Raw genomic sequence first — 23791 nt, 5'->3', positions numbered from 1 at the left:
ATAGACGGCCCCTTCCGTGGCGAGCACCCCTGGGTTCACCTTGGTATAATTTCACTACATATATATATATATATATATATATATATATATATCTATATATATATATATATATATATATATATATATATATATATATATATATATATATATATATATATATATATATATATATTGTTACGGTCCGCGGATTAGATGTTATTTTTTACCGAGCGGTGGTGTAACCACGGCCGAACAGTTGTTCCCCGACTAAACCCGATTCACCCGATTCACCCAAACGTTGGCCGTATCGCGCCACAGATACTCAATCTGGAAAACTCTAAAGCGACCGAATGCAAAGAGGAAGAAGAAGACGTACAGAAGAGTAACGGGGTTTATTATGTACACATACACAAGCAAGAAGAACAGTCACGATTATTTACAGGGGACATGAGACGCAGGCGACACTGCAAATTACTAGCTTATCTAACAGGCTTACTTAATACCCAGGACAGAACAAACGAAGACACAGACTCACGCGGGGAATTGCAGAGTGGATTGACTGGAAGGAGAGGAAAGTCCACTGGGTCCGGCAGCACGATCCGCACGTTCTGCAGCCGCCGTTCCTTCGCGGCCCTGCTCCGAACTGCCGTCCAGGCCCCTACGCGGCTGGCGAGCGTTGTTGCTGCTGCTGCTGTAGACGCTGCCGCTGGCGAGCAAGGTGACGAATAGCAGGCTTTTGCGCTTCCCTGGATGACCTCTGCTTTTGGACCTCACAACTCAGCTCTGCTCTGACGACCCAGCTCTTTCCTTTGCACCTCACCACGCAGCTCAGCTCAGCCTTGGACCTTTTTGCAACTCTCTTGGACTCATCTGCTTGTCTCTCCCTTTGGGGAGCATCCCCACGGCGGGCTATATAGGCCCCGCCCTTCACCCTTTGCGAACCTCCCCCAAGCATTCTCTCTCCGCCCTCTCAAGCCAAACCCCTCGTTCTGGGTTGGATGAGCGGGGCCGACTTACTCCTCCCCTCTATGACGAGGTGGAGACCCGCCTTTCTTCCCCAACCCTGCCTCGTGGTCAATGGCGGCTTTGGAGGGGATGTAATTGCCAAATTGAGGCTTGGCCATTACGAAAGGGGAAATGGAGGTTTTTTTGGGGGAATGGGAATGAAGGGAATCTATCTCTTTTACTTGGTGCAATGGAGTGTCATTTTAATGGAAGACAAGGCCTTACTCTAAAACACATAATAAGATATAAGCTACTGAACAAGGGTTTTATCGGGTCCTGCAATGTGATGTTTCATGGAATAACTACCGAGACGCCCTTTTTATCTTTACACAACTCCGGAGGCAGGAGGCGCAGAATAAACAATAATAATAATAAAGCACAATAAAAAAAATACAGTCCTCATATCCGCAACAATATATATATATATATATATATATATATATATATATATATATATATATATATATATATATATATATATATACACACACACAGACTTGGCATTTAATATGGAATATTTTTTTTGTGGGGGTGAACTTACTTTTCAAGATGTCTTAGAACCAAAAGTTCATTGGAATTATGTTGAAATTATTCTAGATTTTGTTAATGTGACCTTTAAAAGAAACAAAAACCACATTTGACATTTCGAAGCAAATAAATTGATCCTTGAAAGTGATGTAAACTGATATCGAACTCAATTCATGGACAGTACTGTGTTAAACTTCTGTACGTTTTCCAGAAGTATCTCTTTATTTTGCACATTAGCCAAACTTTTTTTAACAAAAACAAAAGTTAAATTACGACTGGAATTACGGACAGTAAAATTACAGTTTCGTACTTCATGTAACCCCCACGAGCATTCAGGAGAGCACGTACACGTTGAGGCATGCTGTTCACAAGATTTGCCAAGGTTTGGACAGGAATCGCTTGCCATGCAGTGCAAATAGCCTGCTGCAATTCACGCACAGAGGCAGGCTGCTGGTCCAAGTTGTCAATTTGACGCGTTAATTCTGCCCACAAGTTCTCTATCGGATTCATATCCAGGGACATGGCAGGCCACTCCATATGCTCTACACCACGGTCAGCAAGAAAGTGTTGGATCATGCGAGCACGATGAGGCCGTGCATTGTCATCTTTGAAGACAAAGTTTCCTCGAAAGGCTGCACGAGCAAATGGAAGCAATGTTTCTTCCAGAATGGCCCTGTGCTTGAACTGGTTCAGGTTTCCATTCAGAACAACCAGGTCAGTTTTGCCCCCTGCATGAAAAGCAGCCCAAACAGTCGCCCCACCACCTCCAGCTTGGACTCTTGGCACTATACAATCTTTGTTGTAGGCTTCATGCACTTGTCTGCGCACTCGGACGCGGCCATCATGACGATAGACCAGAAATCTAGACTGGTCACTGAAGAACACGTGATTCCAGTGTCCTGGCTGCCATTGACAGTGCTCTCTGGGCCACTGCAATCGGCGCTGGCGGTGTTGTCTGGTCAGGCGTGGCTTTCTCAGGGGACGCCTGGCACGATAGCCTGCTTGAACCAGTCGTTGGTTGACTAGCCTTCTGGATACAGGCACATTTGTCAGTTGCTGCCACTCAGCCCTAAGCCGATTAGCTGACTTGGTACGGCCATTGCGGACTTACCGGTGCAGCTGGCGATCATCCCTCCTTGTGGTTCTGCGGGGACGTCCTGGCCTCGTTATTGGAGTAGGGACACCCCTCTAAGCATTTCGTTTCAGGATATTTGACACCTGACCTTGAGTGATGCCATACTGCCGAGCAATAGCACGCTGTTTCATGCCGTAATTTCGTAAAGCCACCACTCCATGACAAACAGCATTGTCGAGTTGACGGACCATCTCCAGAGGAAGCGGCAATAACTTTTGGAGACGTGCAGCAGTTGTTTTCCACTAATACAGAATGCAACAACCCTTGCATACCCGACTGTGAAGCCAATCATCAAATGCACCTGTCCGTACATGTTTGCCACGCCACCTGTGATATAATCCTGTTGTTGACTTCTTGCTGCGGCAGACAATCAGTGACATGGTTCTTTCAACAAATAAATCACCAAAGTGTAAACGAACCTCACCAGATTGATATACTGAGTTCAGAAAGTAAACCCAAGTCAAGAAAAAAAAAATATTCCATATTAAATGCCAAGTCTGTACATATATATATATATATATTAATATACAGACTTGGCATTTAATATGGAATATTTTTTTGTGGGGGTGAACTTACTTTTCAGGATGTCTTAGAACCAAAAGTTCATTGGAATTATGTTGAAATTATTCTAGCTTTTGTTAATGTGACCTTTAAAAGAAACAAAAACCACATTTGACATTTCGAAACAAATAAATTCATCCTTGAAAGTGATGTAAACTGATATCGAACTCAATTCATGGACAGTACTGTGTTAAACTTCTGTACGTTTTCCAGAAGTAGCTCTTTATTTTGCACATTAGCCAAAAATTTTTTTAACAAAAACAAAAGTTAAATTACGACTGGGATTACGGACAATAAAATTACAGTTCAGTACTTCGTGTAACCCCCACGAGTATTCAGGAGAGCACGTACACGTCGAGGCATGCTGTTCACGAGATTTGCCAAGGTTTGGACAGGAATCGCTTGCCATGCAGTGACAATAGCCTGCTGCAATTCACGCACAGAGGTCGGCTGCTGGTCCAAGTGGTCGATTTGATGCGTCAATTCTGCCCACAAGTTCTCTATCGGATTCATATCCGGGGACATGGCAGGCCACTCCATATACTCTACACCACGGTCAGAAAGAAAGTGTTGGATCATGCGAGCACGATGAGGCCATGCATTGTCATCTTGGAAGACAAAGTTTCCTCGAAAGGCTGCACGAGCAAATGGAAGCAATGTTTCTTCCAGAATGGCCCTGTACTTGAAGTGGTTCAGGTTTCCATTCAGAACAAACAGGTCAGTTTTGCCCCCTGCATGAAAAGCAGCCCAAACGGTCACCCCACCACCTCCAGCTTGGACTCTTGGCACTACACAATCTTTGTTGTGGGCTTCATGCACTTGTCTGCGCACTCGGACACGGCCATCTTGACGATAGACCAGAAATCTAGACTCGTCACTGAAGATCACGTGATTCCAGTGTCCTGGCTGCCATTGTCGGTGCTCTCTGGCCCACTGCAATCGGTGCTGGCGGTGTTGTCTGGTCAGATGTGGCTTTCTCAGGGGACGCCTGGCACGATAGCCTGCTTGAACCAGTCGTTGGTTGACTAGCCTTCTGAATACAGGCACATTTGTCAGTTGCTGCCACTCAGCCCTAAGCCGATTAGCTGACTTGGTACGGCCATTGCGGACTAACCGGTGCAGCTGGCGATCATCCCTCCTTGTGGTTCTGCGGGGACGTCCTGGCCTCGGTATTGGAGTAGGGACACCCCTCTGAGCATTTCGTTTCAGGATCTTTGACACCTGACCTTGAGTGATGCCATACTGCCGAGCAATAGCACGCTGTTTCATGCCAGAATTTCGTAAAGCCACCACTCCATGACAAACAGCATTGTCAAGTTGACGGACCATCTCCAGAGGAAGCGGCATTAACTTTTGGAGATGTGCAGCAGTTGTTTTCCACTAATACAGAACGCAACAACCCTTGTATACCCGACTGTGAAGCCAATCATCAAATGCACCTGTCCGTACATTTTGCCACGCCACCTGTGCTATAATCCTGTTGTTGACTTCTTGCTGTGACAGACAATCAGTGACATGGTTCTTTTAACAAAGAAATCACCAAAGTGTAAAAGAAACTCACCAGATTGATATACTGAGTTAAGAAAGTAAACCCAAGTCAAGAAAAAAAAAATATTCCATATTAAATGCCAAGTCTGTATATATATTAATGTATATATATATATATATAGTCGGACCCTGCTATTTGCGGTTCCTCTATTCGCGGGTGATAAAATGTGACATGTTTCTCTATTCACGGAAAAGAGTCCCGCGAATTCGCGTTTTTTTTTTTTTTTTTTTTTTTTTTTCTGTTCACGGCACTGTTCCGCGAATTCACGTTTTTTTCTATTCGCGGCACTGTTCCGCGAATTCACAGTTTTTTCCCCTATTCACGGCAGTGTTCCGTGAATTCACGGTTTGTCAGGGGCACAAAAAAAATATTTCACGAGCCGCTAGCTTGACACATATAAAACCCATCTTTTACCAGCCATGCATAAAGCAGCTTGACACAAAAAAACACATCTACGAGCTGCGATCATGACCTGCTTCTACATTCACTGCTTGGTGCTTTGCGTTTTCAAGGTTTTCGCGGCCGCAAATTTTAGCCGCACTATAATTTGGAGCTTCGGGGGATGTTCCACCAGATGTGTAAACAAGTCAACCCCGCGAATTATAGAATGCAAACGCTTCATTAAATCTATTATTGAAATTAGCAGCTGGGCTCAATATGGCATCATCTGATAACATCCCCCACAAACAATTTGTAGATTATTCACCCATCCCGCAGCTACCCACAATGCCTGGCATTCCTTCAATAAACTGGAAATGGTACCTGGTGTTGTTGTTTTTTAAAATGTGTAAGCATTTTTTCATGAAACTGTAATCATGTGCATTTGTGGTCGAAAACATATTAAACTTTATAAAAATTTCCTCTATGAATCAGGAACCGCCGGGAACCTATAACGTATACGTCCGCGAGCATAGACACCCTTTTCCCCATTGAAACAATGCCACGGTATACATTCGTAGGATTTTCATCTACCTTCGTGGATTATCATCGACATTCGTGGGATTTGCCTCACCATTTGCAGGATTATCGCCGACATTCGTGGGTTTTGTCTTGCCATTTTCAGGACTTTCATCAACCTTCGCGGATTATCGTCGACATTCTAGGGATTTGCCTCACCATTCGCGGATTTTGCCATGCCATTCGCGGTTTGTTCCTCTCTATTCGTGGATTTTCGTGACTCGGGAACCTATCCCCCCTTTTTCCATTGAAACCAATGCCCCGCCATTTGCGGTTTCACAATTTGCAGCATTTTCCAGGAACCCCTCGAATAGCGGGGTCTGACGGTACCTGTATATTCATTGACCTGATATGCAAATCCTCTTCAAATTTGACAGGAGGTCTAAGGGTCACACAAAGAAGCTGTGTAGCCGTTTTAGGTAAGGGAGGGAATGGAAGCGGCACAAACACTAGAAACAAATTTGACCAGATGCCACCAGGATTTGGAGGAGGGAGAAAGGTTTGAGAGTACAGACTTGAGGGTAGAGATATATTGTTTCCTGGCTCTCCTGAGCATAGACACACTTGTTCCGAGCTTGGTGGAAGGAAATGAGATTTCCTTCATTTGGATTTGCCTTCCATGAGGTGAAGGCAAGTTGCTTCATGGCAACTGCCTCACCACAAGATTCAGTGTACCATGGACAGGAGGAAGGGTATGACAACTGAAGACGACATGGATAAATCTGCACATGAGAGAGAGCAATTTTCTTTGGAAGAATTCCCAGGGTGAGTTGATGTCATAGACAGTAGAGATGGAAGAGAAGTCTAGAAATTTGATGGCTGCTTGATAAACATACCTGTCGGCATGGCAGAGGGCCAAGTATGAAATTTTATGCCTCCGCCGACTTGTGTTTTCAGGTTGTCCATCCGTCCATGATAGGTTTTCGTTACCACGATAACTTGAGAACGGCTGAACGGATATAAGTCAACCTTGGTACAAATATGTATAATGAGGTGAAGATGAACCGATTCGATTTTGGGGCCACGATGTTAAAGGCTAATCTAGTCAGAGGAACCGGTCAGAGGTCATGTTAGGGAAAAATCCTTTTACCGCGATAACTTGTGAACCAGTAATGGGATTCTGACCAAAGTTGGTACAAGTAGGTATTGTTATGAAAAGACAAACATATTTTATTTTGGGGTCAAAAACGATTGTGGACACACAACAACGAGGGAACCGGGTAGGCCTCAAATAACCCGGTATGAAAAGTCTGACAAATATTCACAAATTTTCACGAATTTTAAAACAAAATCGAACTAAAAGCACACAATAAATACAGACACAGCAAAATAAACAGTAGAAAAATCGACAAAACGACCGAGAGTACTTATCTTTGAGGATGCTGGAGGAGTTGAATCAGCATGACCAAGGAAGTTTTTGAAAAAAAGGAATAGAGTTTTTGTTATTTTCTGTTATTCCTGACATGTAACCTCCTTCAACTATAACAGTGTTTCGTTTGATCTTTCCAGTTGTGAATAAAAGTTGATTTGGAAAAATTGTTTGGAACTATACAATTCGTAATTCATCTAAATGTGGCATTACTGCTAGGGGTGAATACTTTTCAGGCCACTGCATATATAATATAATGGAGCTAATGCGTATTTGGTTAAACATATGCGCAGTATATATAGCCATATATGCATTCGCTCCTTTGTATTAGGAAGATATGAAGAACCCTAATAAATAAATTGCACATTTCAAAATTGATTTTGCTGTTGTTTTCGTCAAGGTTAGTTCAAGTACAAAGTGGTCGTGGACGGGCTTTGCATTTTGAGATGCTTTCTAGTTCTCTCTGTTCTCTTCCTGTAATCTCATTGCATGCAGGATATTGGTGGTTCTTACCACTACAAGGTTCCTGAAGGAGAGAATGTGAATTTCTTTTGCTATTCAGGCAGTACACCCAACCGGGAGCGTACATGCACAGGTGGAGTAATCGACCTACCAATTTGTGAAACAGGTGAATCATGGCATACCTATATCCTCTGATTTGAATGCATCCTCTCATGTGAATGAAAGTATATATTTTACTTACCGATTACCAAAGAGCCATTGACATGCAGAATATAATAACAGGAATAACAATGGAATGGAGGAATAACACAAAAACAATTTTACAATTACCCATGGTAGAACAAAATGGGATGGAGTCAGCATGTGTAGAATATATCGTGGAGGTGCATTGATGAGCACGTGAGGTAGTGATGGGCATCGGATCATTCAGATATTTTTTGCGGTCATCACATCAAGAGGTAATAAATATATTATTGGACCTATCCATGCAAACATGGGTAAGCCGGTTCGTCTCAACAACTATGCAGTATCTGTTCTCTTCCTGTAATAAAGCCTTCCCCCAAATATCTTGCCTCCATGCAATGCAATCCTGAGCATCCACTCTGGCTAAGCCAAGAAGTTTCATATCCTTGGATACAACAGAATCCCAGATTAATCTTGATCTGCCCATGTCCCTCTTTCCAGCAACATGTAGGTGCCCATCTATCCTTTCAACATGACCAAACCATCTCAGTCGGTTCCTCCTCAAAACAACCCATAAAACTATCTAGGCCTATTCTCTATCTCCTCAATTCCAAAGAGATTTTTCCTTAACCCTGCTTAACCCTGCTTTTCGCTTCGCAAGCACAGGCTAAACAAGTACAAAAAGTTTTAATTAAAACAAAAACCGCGTCGATGTTACACAATGCCTAGATGGAGCTGTGCCTATAACGTCGATGTTATAGGCACAGGACATTCCTATTGATTCGATTACTTGATATTATTTTTGTGCAAAGTGAAAATATATCGGCAATTTCCCGTGTGTGGCGACGAATTTTTAATATATCTCGGCATTTTCCCGTCTGTTATTTCAGGCGGTGTATGATTGACCATGCCGCGATTTAAAAAATATATATCTCGGCAATTTCCCGTATGTGGCGACACGTGAACGAAGCTATGCTCCTCTCTCCACATTATTGTGACGATGTATAAATTAAATATTTCATCGTGACGATTGTCATCAACTGGACGAATTTTTAATATATCTCGGCATTTTCCCGTCTGTTATTTCAGGCGGTGTATGACTGACCATGCCGCGATTTAAAATATATATATATATCTCGGCATTTTCCCGTCTGTTATTTCGGGTGGTGTATGACTGAGCATGCCGCGATTTAAACAAAATATATATATCTCGGCATTTTCCCGTCTGTTATTTCGGGCGGTGTATGACTGAGCATGCCGCGATTTAAACAAAATATATATATCTCGGCATTTTCCCGTCTGTTATTTCGGGTGGTGTATGCCTGACCATGCCGCGATTTAAAAATATATATATCTCAATGGACTTGAAGTTACAGGCCTTTGAGAATTCATTTCGTTCTATAAAGGGCAACTTTCATTGGATTTTCTTCCCGTTTTTTTTCAACCGAGTCTAAAACTATGTTAGCGACTGTGAAAAATGAAATGATATGTCGAATTTGATTTGAAATAAAACTGTGTGAGAGAGGAAGACACCACGGGCCTACAAAACAGGCCTCAAAGCTATGCGAGTTAATAAAATGGTGGATATTTGTTTATATGAAGCCTCTCCCAAAATGGGTGGAGCTTCGAGGTTTTGTCTTCTCTGCAAGAACAACAAGAAGAAGAAGAACAACAAGAAGAAGAAGAAGAACAACAACAACAACAGCAGAGGGCACTCTATGAGCAGCGTCTGTGACGCGGCTAAAAAAATGCAAAGTATGATATTGTCTGAAATAAATTGTGTAATTGTTAATTTAAAGGACACTACAGCAAGTGTCCACAACGTTGTGGATGCATTCACCACTAAGCAAACCAATATATTCACATAGACGTAATGTTATAATTGGAGGGAGGGGGTGTGCTCCAAAGGCACATATTCGGTCATCCGAACATAACTTCAACCTCACTTAACTACATATTAGAGACAAATATTAAACAAATCAATAAAGAACAAAGGAAATATTCAAATGAACAATTTAATGAACCGTTACAGGGGCACTAACCATAATGTAGGGCTGATATTGTGTGGTGACTTCTAGTTTTACATTCATAATTTGCTACATGAACAGGCGGTGCGGGCAGAATCAATTCACCAAGCTTGTTCCTCACATACTGACGCGCTCCTCGAAAACGTTCGGTTAGTCAGGTGTGGTTTAAACCAGGAACAACCAATCAACTCTGAGTACGTGAGGAGGAAGCACGAGGATGAAGAAGAAGAGGGTTTTTACGCAGACTCTCTAATTTCGAGGGGCTTGGAGCTAAAGGTGTGATAACGTGTAGCGATTTAATACTGTACTTCACTCTTCTTTGGTTTCCCTTGGAACTATCAGCAGAGTGCTACTTCACCACCAGCTCGCTGTTCACGACAACCCATTGAGCTTTTCTACTTCCCGGGGCTAACGACTATGACCACATGAGTAGAAATTCACATACACATTATACATACTTGTACTACGTTTGATTTCTACAATTGCTTGTCTGGACAGGAGAGGTGCATGTGTGGAATGGAAGGGTTACATGCAGGGAGAGACATGCCTTCGTGTCTCAGACAGACTGCTTAAATAATCTGTAAGCTGGGAAAACAAAGGGGAGAGATTCCCAGAGCAATACGGCGCTGCCCTCACTCTGATCAGGTTTCCGGGTGAGTCGAGAGGCGAATCTAGAATCAAGGAATCTCTGATTGAGCTATTGAACAAGCCGCGGCAAATCCAGAGTGAAGAGGTCGTCACCGAGGTGCTGAGGGATTTTTTTTTTTTTTTGTATACAGAATCGAGGCTCGTGAAAGAGCTAACATTTATCACACAAAAAAAATCAAACAAACAAACAAGATATATAAAAAGAGGGAACGGTAGACAAGATGGGGAGAGAAGGGGAAGCACACAAACACAACATTTGAGAGCAGGGACATCGGGAGATGTGTGGGAGGGAGAGGGCTTGGGGGGAGGAGGCATGGGAAGGGGGAGGGGGGTGGGAGAAGTATAAAACACAAGGACACCAAGGACTTCCAGGAAAGAAGTTGGTATTTCAAAAAAGTGTATTTGGGGTGAAATTAGCGGGGGTAGAAAAGATCAAGGTTTTGGATCGGGGAAGATAAGAGATTTTGGTGAACAGCTGTTTTAAAGACTTGGAGGGAGGAGTGGGATTGAAGAGAGTGAGGGAGTTTAAGATGTTTAAGTGAGGATGGTGCGATCAGAGTGCTAAATTAGATTCATTAATTAGATCAGACCAGATGAATACGAATACAGTATTTGTACAAAGACAAATTTTGTGTTGAGAAAAGCAAGAGGGCTAACTAATCAAGGCTGCAAAACTAGATGGACAAACATTATATTACAATATGTCAGGTGTTCATTACCTCAGTCACCGAAGGTGGGTGGAGGTTATGTTTTCATGCCTGTCGGTCTGTTTGTGAACAGGATATCTCAAAAGGTTGTGGGTGGATTCGGATGAAATGTGGTGGAGAGGTTGGGTATATGACAAGGCCGAAATTAATATATTTTGGTGAAGATCTACTTTCAGATTCTAGAATTTTCAGTGATTCTTCTCCATTGAGAGATAGGGGGAAAAAAACAATATAAGCAGGTTATCTCAAAAAGTTGTGGATGGATTTGGATGAAACTTGGTGGACTGGTTGAGTGTGTGACAAGGACGAATTCATTTGATTTTGGTGAATATCCAAATACGGATCCTGACACTATATATATTTATTATTTTTAAAGTAATTCTTCACCATTGTGTGATAGGTCCAAAAAGTGCTCAGCATCATCCCGTTTCGGCCCTTCAACCTCGATACGGTCAGCTGGGCCAGCAGAGGCACATACGCCTCCACATGCAGCAGCTACACCTGGATGCGTACATACCCCCACGATGCGCCAGTGAGAACACAGACTACAACAACAAAACCGCCTCCAGTCTCAGAATCCACAGCCCTTCACTCACACACCAAAAGGAAAACCAACCAACTCACCTATCCTTACAACATGCACCACTCAAACAAAAAAAACATTCATGCAAAACCGCAAAACACCACACCACACCCACACCACCACACACACACACACACACACACACACACACACACACACACACACACACACACACACACACACACACACACCTCCATTTCTCTTCCACGCTCAGTCACTACCCCCTTTAGGCTGAAATGAACCACCACCCACAACCTCAACCTACACCGTTCGACGTGCCTCCATAAACTTCCTCCATATCCAAAGTGAGCCTTTCAAGGCAACTTGGGCCACTCTGTCACACATCCTCCTTCTTTCTGTACCACACACTCCAAGCCGAGCAAGAAATGCAGAAAAGGAATTGCCAATATACCCGCGACACCCCACCTCAAATGGCTGACAAGAAACTCGCCAACCCTTCTCCTGACACTCTGCCTCCAGCTCACTGTACTTTCCTCTCTTCCTCTTGTGCACCTCCTCCATGTTCTCTTCCCAAGGTACAGACAATTCCCCTAAAATTATCTGACTTGTTGGACCTGAGCAGATGACAATGTCAGGCCGCAACCTTGTCACACAGATCTCCTCTGGGAATACCAATTGTGGCTTTAGGTTTGCCACCACCTGCCAATTTATGTAAACTATTAGCAAACTGTTTTTGTAAACTATTAGCAAACTGTTTATGTAAACTATTAGCAAACTGTTTATGTAAACTATTAGCAAACTGTTTATGTAAACAGTATGAGCAAACCGTATATGTAAACTGTATTAGCAAACTGTTTATGTAAACTGTAATTAGAAAACTGTTTATTTAAACTGTATTCGCAAACTGTTTATGTAAACTTTATTCGCAAACTGTTTATGTAAACTATTAGCAAACTGTTTATGCAAACTGTATTAGCAAACTGTTTATGTAAACTGTATTAGCAAACTGTTTATGCAAATTTTTCACATCTTTTTTTCACGGGAATTATGGACAGTACGATATGAACTACATCATTGATATTACTTCTGGAAAAAAAACTGATAATAACTTAATATGTTTTGCTTTTTTTTTCCCCCATTGGTTGCTCAAACGTGAGATAAGGCAGTGTAATGTATATATTATTTCAGGTCAAATTAGAACAGTTGATTATCATGCAGTTCGTTCACCCATCTCTCCTTTTCATAGGTTGCAAATCATGGTTGATCAATCACGGTGGAATTCGGAGCTGGTTATCAAAGTCCTTTGAGATTATTGTGTCATGTGCTGCTCGCCATCTCTCTTACGCTCATAAGATAAGGTCAGTTCCTCCATGCAGGTTTTTCAACTCCGACCTTTTCTTGTTAATTCATTTAAAACTGCAAATATCCAACTTCATAAGACTTCTGATAGTAAGGGAAACATATGAAAATCTGTTAACTAAATTGTTACCAAAAAATTTCTTCACCAATATGTTTGTAAAGGTGTGTAATAACATGTGTTAAAATGTTGAAGGTCAACTCCCGTGGGAAACCCAGAAAAAAAGCTGTTGAATTCGGGTACCGAAAAATTATTTTCGAGAATTTTTATGTTTTTTAATCGGCCCTTAAGTAACTTATGAGGGGTCAAATAAGGGTTTTTCATGATTCTGAGTTGATTGTTAACATTTATATTTCACCACAGACACTCCTTTGTGGAAAAATAATTTCTAAATATATCTCATTTTCTACTTTGCAGGACATGGAGTCTAGCAATATGGATGAAGACGTTACTCCACCTGTGCTCAATTGCTTCATCTGTGCACGCTCGGATACACCAGCTGAAAGGCTCATACAGGCAACTCCAAAGGGATACTCAACTTTATTGAAACAAGCAGAAACTGTCGAAAATGTTACTGTTGTGGAACGTATGAAGGAGGCTCAAAAGGAAGGAAAACTGAGGTACCACCAGAAGTGTAAAAATGATCTGTACAACAACTTTGTTGCAACCACCAAGAAGTCAGCTCAAGCATCAAAGGCAGAGAAAGAGTCATCAAAGTTGAAGAGAAGACGCACTACTTGTGAGTTCAGTTCATCAACTGGCTGCAGTTCTAGAAGATCACAGTCAGTTGACCTCCTGTATAAGGATGTATGCATTCTTTGCAACCAACCAGCCCAGCTCTACCAAAATAATCCAGCACAAGCTAGAAAGAAATACAGAGTGCCAGATAATTTGACTGCAGATACACTGAAGGCAAGCTTGCTGAAGACAGCACGGAGTCGTGGGGATGACTGGGGCACTGAAGTCACTGGACGCCTGGAAGGGATCAACGACTTGGTAGCAGAAGAAACACTGTACCATTTGCGATGCAAACTTATGTTTGCGAGAGGTGACAGTTTGTCCAAGACTGATGAGGAAGGAAAAAGGAAGAGAGGACAGAGGAGTATTGATGAGGAGCGAGAGGCAGTTTTTATTGAATTCTGCGAATGGTTAGACTCAGAATTAGAGCATGGGGTAATGAACATGGACCAAGTCCATGAAAAGCTGCAGGAGTTTGATCAGTCATCAGAGAAGAGCCTTTCTTCTTCAAAGCATTGGCTAAAGATAAAACTTCTAGAGAAATACGAAGACACCTTGTATTTCACAACACAGGAAAGAAGGGCAGATGTACTCTGTCTCAAAGATGGCACCGACAATATTCTGCGAGGGCATCATGCTAATCTTGACCATGGAGATGAGAAGACTCAGATCATAAAGACGGCACTCAAGTTCATATCCAATGATATTGCCTTGATTGATTTCGGTCCAAAGTCATACCCCACCACACACAGTATGACTGACATCGATAGTCAGCTGACACTTGTTCCTGCAAGCCTTCAGATGTTCTTGAGACCGATTGTCAAGACAGACGAAAGAGTTGCCGTTTGGGGGCAGAATTTTATTAAGGCCTGTCGACCTCGGTCTGGAGTATTGCCACACCAAATGGGGCTTGCCATACAACTTGATCATAGATTTGGGTCAAAATGGATGCTCAACAAGTTCCACCGGCTGGGATACACTGAGTCTTACACGGAGACACAAAACTACAAATACTGCTTCCTTAATAGTAGGAGTGGAGATGATGTTCCAGATACTTCTGGCACTCTTGACACCATTGTGGAGGAAACCGATGAACAGATCAATGATGAGGTTGCGGTTGATGCTGTGCTTGAGGATCAATCAGTGATGACAGCCAAAGTGCCAGCCAGTGAAAGTGAATTGTCAAGTAATGATCAGGTGGTCTTTTTGGAGGTTGGGGAAACAAACAATGCAGTCACTCAGTTTGTTGGAGACAATATAGATTTAAACATTGTCTCTATTCACGGAAACACTCCCTTTCACTCAATGGGTTGGATCGAAGTCACCTCTCCGGCACCACCTTTGCCAGATCCACAGACAACAGCAGCTTTCCCCCGGGTGAAGTTGAAGGCACTCGACAAAGCTAAGATCCTGAGAGGAACTGAAGTAAAGATTATTCCATTTACGAACAGGAAACAGATAGGAACGAACGCGATCATGTTTCTCCCCCTCGCTGAGCTTTCCTCCTCCCTGGCTCATGATCAGCCACTCCTCACTCCAGGTGACACACTCTGGGCAGCGGGGTGGGTGATCAAACCAGAGACTCTACCTCCAACAGAGGGTGCAGCTGCACAACATTCACTCCGTGCCTACCTGCAGACCCGGGACTGGATCCTTCTACAGAGCATGTCTCTGAACCCCAGTGACTATGGATGGACAATAGGTGTGCATGGGTATGAGCCAGTTCCAACACTGGACCCCACGGCTCCTGAGGAGCTATTGCAGTTCACGAGCTGTAATTGTCATGGAGATTGCAGCAACCGGCGATGCAGCTGCAAGAAGAATGGGGTCACGTGCATCTCGGCCTGTGGAGTCTGTAATGGCATTACATGCAGAAACTGCAGTCATGATGTTGTTGAGTCTGAAGAAGACATAGACAATGACTGTTGAAACTTCTGACATTGTGAATGAGAAATAACTCTTGAGTATTATATATGTATGTGAAATAAAAGCTACTTTGTGTGTAAATTTAAAGTGAAAATATAAATGTTAACAATCAACTCAGAATCATGAAAAACCCTTATTTGACCCCTCATAAGTTACTTAAGGGCCGATTTAAAAAAAAAAAAAATTCTCGAAAATAATTTTTCGGTACCCGAATTCAACAGCTTTTTTTCTGGGTTTCCCACGGGAGTTGAACTTCAACATTTTAACACATGTTATTACACACCTTTACAAACATATTGGTGAAGAAATTTTTTGGTAACAATTTAGTTCACAGATTTGTGAAATATCTCATAAAATGCCCTTACTATGAGTGTGATTGCTTTTCGGTTATGAACAACAAAGGTGGGGACAGAACAGGATGCGTTGGTTAATTTTGGTTGCACGAGATTTGGAGGTAAACATTCAGTTGAGCCATTCTGCCTTTTTTAGCTCACCTGGTGTGCAGTTCACGGAGCTTATGCGATGGCGGGTCGTCCGTCCGTCCGTCCCCGTAAACACTTGAAACTTCTTCTCCGAAACCACTGATGGGGATTGCGACCAAATTTGGCACAAATTATATTTGTCGTGTTGTGACTAATTTGTTCACGGCATAAAAAAAAAAAATTGGGATCCAAGGGGGTCAAAGTGGATCCAGGTTTGATCCCTCAAAATAGGTATTTGCTTTCTTCTCAGAAACTACACATGCAATTCTGATGAAACTTCACCACAACCTTAATCACCCATGTTGTACGAAAGTTTGTTCGCGGCATTAAAAAAAAATAATCGTGATCTAATGTGGTGTATGGGGTGGCTTGCCTTCCAAAATAGGTATTTTTTTGTTTGTTTAAAGTCTTATGATTATGTTAGTATGATTCTACATTCTGCCCTGTCTTCTAGCAACCATTGAAATTGGTTTAAAATACCTTTAGTTAGTGCAGTATAATGTTTAGTCTACCAGGTGAGTGCCAGGGGTATTGCCCCTATGTTTTTGTATACACAGTCTAGGCTCGTGTAAGAACAACACATAAAACACGGACATAAACAGAGATCACGTAACTTATAATAAAGGGTGCGGGAGACAAGAGGGGGAGAGAAAGGGAAGCACAACAACAGTAGAGAACAGGGACAGTGGTAGACATGTGGAAGGGAGACGGGACGTCTGGGGGTGGGGGCAGAGTGAGGGGTGGAGGGGATACACAATATAAAACAAATGGACATTACTAGGACTTTCAGGGGGAAAAAACAGGGAATTTGAAAAAGGTGGATTTGGGGTATATTAACGGGGGTAGAAAAGACAAGGGTTTGTGATGGGGGAAGACAAGAGATGGTGGTGAACAGCTGTTTTGGAGACCTAGAGGGGGGAGTGCGATTGAAGAGAGTGAGGGAGTTTGTTCCAGAGGCGGGAGAAAAGAGGAATGAAAGAGTGAAGGTGAGCAGAGAGTCTTGATTTTGGCAGTTTCACCAGAAGAGGGTTGCTGGCAGATCTTGTGTACTTTGCTGGAATATTTGTGGGACAAAGCACAGACAGAGCGGGGGAGCAAGGCTGGAGAGGAGTCTGAAGAAGACAGAAAGACCACCAACCTGCCTGCGGTGAGAGAGAGAGAAAGGCTCTCAAAATCATCTTAATCGCAGGAGATCCCAATGATTCTAAAAGCTTTAGTTTCTACAGCGTGAAGCCAAGTTAGGTGTGAGGCAGAAGCAATCTACCTTGTCTTGAATCTGAGGTGAGGTTGCTTGAGAGGAGCGAGGCGATGGAGGAGAAGCATACACCACCAACTGACTCGACAAGGCACTACAAATGATGGCAGCGCAATCGATGTATTTGATATTCACCGTTTTGTCATTGTAGTAATAATGGTAAATAATAATAATTGTAAAAATAAAAAAAGATTCCTATATCTGTCGATTTTTCCCTTCGTGTAGGTGTTTAAATACAGGACCAGAGGCAGAGATCCAATGCTGTCCTCGGGATCCCAAAATAATTGATGGGACTCTCGAAGTCATAAGGCCTGTGTATCGATTCTGTCAACTGATCATCCAGGCGAGAGCAAGGTGTAATATTGGAACGCGACTTGTAGGATCTGAAATGATCACCTGTCGAGGATCTCGTTGGCCGACTGAAACCCTGTCATGCCAACCCGATGGTAATTATGATCATATTGGTCATGTGACGACCACTATGCTAATGCATCTCACACGTTCTGTTTATTTGTACCTGAGATTGTAATAATCTCACCTCCACTCTCCTTTCCTTTCTGCAATCCAAATGAAGGTATCAAGAATAATCAAACGCTGCAGTGGAACGTTTCCCTTTCTGAGGATGCAGGTAAATTTGCCAATTGACATAATCAGCACGAGGACCACAGTTCAGCCTCCTCTCTATGAAGTGCGAGCAGGACATTGCATTGTGTGTATGTCCTTTGGACAATATGTAATATGATCAGGTTCGCTTTTAAAGTGGGAAATCAGTATTTGGTTCCTAATTGTTGTAAGTTTATCTTCCACTAATTATTCCCATTCCCAAAGGGCCTCTGTTTTTTGTGGGGTTTTTTTCAACGAATGATTGCCCTGAGCGTGACTTTAAGTACCTTGTACTGAAAATTCCTCCATTTGGTGTTTCACCCTTTTTAGTGAATTTTTGGTGCATTAGTTGAAAAATATTTCCTTGTGGTCCCAATTTCTCCCTCCACCCTACCCTACTTGCCCTCTCAGGATGATTACCTCCACCACCAAAGGTGGATGGAGGTTATGTGTGCACCCCTGTCTGTCTGTCACCATTGGGAGATAGGGCCAAAAACGGTACATAGCAGGATATCTCAAAAACTTATGGATGGATTTGGACGAAACTTGCTAACAGGTTGTGGGTGTGACAAGAAAGAATCGATTCAATTTTGGTGAAGATCTGAACATGGATTCGGATAGGAGAATTATTTAATTTTTAAAGTGATTCTTCAACATAGGGAGATCGGGCCAAAAACGATACATAGCAGAATATCTCAAAAACTTATGGATGGATTTGGACGAAACTTGCTAACAGGTTGTGGGTGTGACAAGAAAGAATCGATTCAATTTTGGTGAAGATTCGAATCCGAATCCGCATCCAGCTAGTAGAAAATTTTTAAGTGATTCTTCACCATTGAGGGATATGGCCAACCAGGTGGAGGTATGCTCTCAACTGAGTACCGTTCTAGTTTCTAACTGAAATGATTTTTGTGCATTAGATATGCAGGAGGAAGATGGAGGAAGACTAATTTTTCGAGCAAAACATTTGAGGGAAGCTCGGATCACATGGCTCGGTTCTGCTGTTCGGGAATCACTATTCCTTTGCTATACGGGAAAGATATACTGGCGACTGAAGGTGGGTAGTTCACATCTTGCATATTGTTTGTGTTCTCCTTTCAGAGGAAGAAATAAAACCAATATGGTGATGCTGGTGTGGTTTAACTGCAGGTGCTCATGGAGAACACATTTATTGAGAAGGATGGAAGGGACAATCATGACTGTATGGAGTTGTTTGTGGAGAGTAAAGTAAGTTTCTAAAAGACATGCTTCTTATACATTCTTCATTTGAGTTGATTCTTCTGATATTGTAAAACAATCATTTGAGAAAATCAAATTGCCTATATGCATTTCCCAAATGAAAAACAACCCGAGCATTTTAAAGTTATGATCAAATTAGTCAACTGGAATGGAATTCGGCAGAGCACATACTTCTGTCAAGCAGTACAGTTTACATTTTGTATCCTACTGTTAGGCCGGATCTGCATCCGGACCTTAACCAAAATCGAATTGGCTCTTGTCACCGACCCAACTCATCCAAGTTGGGTACTTTGGTTTTATCACAATCCGTCCAACGTTTTGAAACATCGTTTTTGGCCCTATCTCTCAATTATAAGAATCACTTTAAAAATCCTCAGATCCGAATCTTCACCAAAATCGAATCAACTCGTCCCTGTCACAGACTAAATCTTGTCCACCAAGTTTCGTCTGAATCCATCTATAACCTTTTGAGATGTCCTACTAAAAGACAGACAAACACACAGATAGACATACATGGGTGAAAACATAACCTCCGTCTACCTTCGGTTGCAGACGTAGCAAAAAAGTCACAAATGCGAAGTTTGAATTATCTAGATTTTAGCTCACCTGGAACATCATTGAGGTGAGCTTATGGGATGGGGCATCGTCTGTCCATCCATAAACACTTGCAACTTATTCTCCAGAACTGCTGAGGGGATTGTGAACAAATTGGCTAATATGATCTTTGGTGTGGTGCAACTCAAGTTTGTTCATGCCATACTCCCCCTCAATAGCCTTTGTGTTGGCTTAACGGTTAGGGGTGATGGCTTGGGATTCTAGGATCCTGAGTTCAAGTCCTGTTCAGTCGTTGAATTAACACCAGGTGGGGACCAACTCAGCTTGTCATCCCTCCGAGGTTGGTGAAATGAGTAACCACCTTACTGGGATGAATGAGTTATTTGAGTGCCCTGCGTAGGAGTGATGCCCCAACCAGGATTGTGCCCAATAGTCAAGAAATTGCTTCAGCAGCCATATGCATCTGATGATGCAGGAGTGGACATCATCACCATCATCATCATCACCATCATCACCATCATCATCCTCCCCCTCAAGTATAAGTAGGTCATTGTGCAATTTAAGGTCCCAAAAGTTCTTGAATTTCAATGTATTTTAGTCATCATTTTGGATTACAGGAAAACCTTTAATAATCCCCATTTCTCAAACCGTGCAACTGATCGATGCTAAACTTTAAATTTGTGATCAACTACCCAAGGGAAATATAGTTTGTTAACAATGGCGTTATTAATCACGTGGTATGGCAGCCATATTAGATCACAAGAAAACCTTCAATTTTTTTCTTCTCTGAAAGCATTTATCTGAATGATGTGGAGCTTTAAATATGTGTTCGACTCCCCATGGGAAACATTGTTTGTTATCAATGATGTCATGTGGTATGGCAGCCTTATTGGATCATATAAAAACCTTTAAAAATCCACCTCTGAAACTGCTCAAACTGGAACGGCTCAATGGTGAAGAATCACTTCAAAATTAAATAATTCTCATATCTGAATCCATATTCAGATCTTCACCAAAATCGAATCGATTAGTCCTCGTCACACACCCAACCGGTCCACCAAGTTTCGTCCAAATTCGTCCACAACTTTTTTAGATATCCTGTTCGCAGACATTTTGCTACCTCAGAGACATGCTGAATGGAGAAGGTGGATCAGACTCGGCAACGGTTGCAAGAGTGAGATGTGCATGGAAGAAGTTTCGGGAACTGAGTGGCGTGCTGACGAGGAAGGGAGTGTCGTTGAAGCTGAAGGGAAAGGTGTATGCTGCATGTGTGAGAAGTGTTAAGATTTATGGGAGCGAGACATGGGTAATGAACGTAGAGCAGCAAAGAAGGCTGGAAAGGGTGGAAATGCGAATGGTTCGTGGATGTGCGGAGTATCGTTGAGAGAGAGGAAGACAAATGATGAATTGCGAAAGATGATGGGAATAGAGCCTGTGATTGATGCTGTGAAGAGGAACAGGTTGAGATGGTTTGGTCATGTGTTGAGGAAGGATGAAAGTGACTGGTTGAGAGGAGTGATGGAAATGAATGTAGAAGGAAGTAGAGGATGGGGAAGACTGAGAAAGACTTGGCTAAAGATGGTGGAAGAAGAAATGCGGGCAAGGGGGTTAACAAGGGGGATGCAGAAAATAGGGCAAAATGGAGAAGATTGTCATGGGGACCACAAGGCTAACCCCTGCTCGAGCAGGGAAAATTGCCTTAAAATGCCTGTTGTTGTTGTTGTTGTTGTTTGCAGACAGTCAGACAGTCAGACAAACAGACAGACAGGGTGAAAACATAACCTCCATCCACCTTTGGTGGTGGAGGTAATTATCGAGGTAGAATTTTACACGTGTGATCGACTACATAGGAAATATACTGTAATTTGTAAACAATTATGATTGGTCACGTGGTCTGGCAGCCATATTGAATGAAGGCAAAAACCTTTAAAATCATCATCTCTGAAATTGCATTGAAACTGTTCGAAGCAAAACTTAAAATATATGATCGACTACCTATGGGAACGTTAGAAGCTGATCTGAAACACAATATGGCCACGAGTGACGTCATAATACAGAAAGTGGGCAATATCTCAAAAATATAAATTTTAGACACCTTGGAGTTGTACCTTATAAATGAGGCTAATTTGGACACAACAGGAAATGACATCATTATACCGGAAGTGGACAATAGCTCAAAAACTAAGGCGAGAGTTGCACTTCTGTGAACATCAAGTCAATACTACCGGACTTAAAATGTGTTTTAAATCCAGATCTTATTTTTACCCTTATCCATCCGTCACTTCACTTTTTGGCAACCAGCCAGGTGAGCTACAGGACCATTTGGCCCTCTATTTTTATATTAGTTTGCTACCTGGGTACCACTGAAAATCTGTTTGAGCTACTCAGTAAAATATTTTACATTTTTATTTCCTGTAAATCCACAATATATCCGAAGTAGTCCAGCCTATAACACTATAACAGTGTGTGTGTGTGTGTGTGTGTGTGTGTGTGTGTGTGTGTGTGTGTGTGTGTGTGTGTGTGTGTGTGTGTGTGTATGTGTGTGTGTGTGTGTGTGTGTGTTTACACTTTTTAAAATATAAATCCTAATATACTTATGTTATGAGTTCAGGTTATTATGGCAGTTTATTCATTACTTAAGCTGCTAGCCTTCACTCTTTTTTATATCCTTTCAATGTTTTTCCCTCCAAGTTTTTAAACACTTTTTAAAATCATGTGTGCAATAATATACTTTATTACTTTGCTTTTATTGCGATCTCAGTTTCCTTCCTCTCCTAATGCCCCTCCCTCAAACCCTTCAACTTTCACCAACATGTACCAAACTAGAAGCTTGAACTCCATCTGCAGTTCCACGAGTTCAGCTTCATTTTCCTAACACAAGTGGACGAAAAACGCAATCTGTACCGGCTGCTGTTGTAGTGAAGAATGAGATCGATATGCACTGCTTAATCACAACTGATTTTGTGAGGGATAGTGAGCACGAAAGGTACCGTGAGTTTGAGGGGTGAGCAATATGGTTGGTGGTAATACATGACAAGGGAATGAACAATTCCCATTGATATTTACGAAACAATATGAACAAAAATGAAAAGATGAAAACGGGATTTCAAGCAGGTGTGTGAAGGTGTATTCTCCGTAATATCCAGAGCTTCACATACACCTGCTGAACAGCACACCACTGGCTGTTTTTGCTGAGTGGTAAAAGATAAAAAGTGATTCCACATTTCCTTTGGAAACTAATGGAATGATAGAAGTGCAAACTGGGCCTGTGTTTTTTTTCCGATTATTAAAACGTGGATCTCCATTCGATCTCGTCATTGCAATCGTATCACTTAAAAACAGGGGATTTGCTCCTTTCCTTTGCTTTGGGATTAGGTATGTACAAGTGGATTAATGTAGCTCATCAGATTGCAGCATAACCTGGTTATGTGCTTAACCTCCGTTCAAAACACGTGTGATGTTGCTGGTGTCTTTTTGCTGATGCTGTGGTGGTAAAATGGAGGTCAGACAATCGAATTCAGCAGAAGTTTTGTTGCCAAATAAAAAAGCCACTAAACAACAACAGAGCCTTCAGAAAGTATTCACACCGCTTGACTCTTTCACATTTTGTTGTGTCAAATCCTGAATTTAAAATGGTTTACATTTAATTTTTTTGTCACTGATCTGCACATAATACCCCATTATTGTTGTCAAATATATTGTCAAAGTGGAATTTTTAATTTTTAACAAAACAATTAAAAATGAAAAGCTGAAATGTCTCGAATCAATGAGTATGCTCATGTTAAATAAACGTGAAAAGTTTTCCAACCCGCCATGATGCGAGCACATTGACCACAATCCGCAAACCTTGCCTCAATAAATTCATCACGATAGAGTGAATCCGGAAAATCGAAAAGCCGGCAAGGCCCTTCTGTCCATCTAAACTGGAGGTTTTTGGAAGTGCCAAGAAGGCGACTTGTGTTCTACAGTGTACAAGCATGCA

General features: G+C 42.1%; 2 protein-coding genes across 29 annotated transcripts in view; one reads left to right on the top strand and one right to left on the bottom strand.

Moving 5' to 3' along the window:
* Window positions 1-23621, top strand: part of LOC137431102 (complement factor H-related protein 4-like) — a 160252-nt gene extending 136631 nt beyond the window's left edge. For 17 of the 28 annotated variants that reach the window (XM_078781455.1, XM_078781472.1, XM_078781459.1 and 14 more), the window contains 7 exons: window positions 7579-7711; window positions 12901-13012; window positions 17638-17858; window positions 17987-18040; window positions 18936-19072; window positions 19165-19242; window positions 22636-23621. In XM_078781455.1, the coding sequence (XP_078637581.1) occupies window positions 7579-7711; window positions 12901-13012; window positions 17638-17858; window positions 17987-18040; window positions 18936-19072; window positions 19165-19242; window positions 22636-22728 (828 nt within the window). In that variant the 3' untranslated portion in view covers window positions 22729-23621. Of the gene's footprint in view, window positions 1-7578; window positions 7712-12900; window positions 13013-13428; window positions 16860-17637; window positions 17859-17986; window positions 18041-18935; window positions 19073-19164; window positions 19243-22635 lie in introns of those variants that run through there. The other 11 variants (XM_078781465.1, XM_078781474.1, XM_078781464.1 and 8 more) reach the window with 4 other exon arrangements.
* Window positions 1-23791, bottom strand: part of LOC137410750 (uncharacterized) — a 660974-nt gene that overhangs the window by 498206 nt on the left and 138977 nt on the right. The window lies entirely within an intron of this gene.

This window comes from Myxine glutinosa, chromosome 7 (assembly GCF_964187855.1).
Source record: "Myxine glutinosa chromosome 7, kmMyxGlut1.1, whole genome shotgun sequence".
Lineage (NCBI taxonomy): Eukaryota > Metazoa > Chordata > Myxini > Myxiniformes > Myxinidae > Myxine > Myxine glutinosa.
The sequence above is the reverse complement of the archived record's forward strand: the minus strand, read 5'-3'. Positions and strand labels throughout refer to the sequence as shown.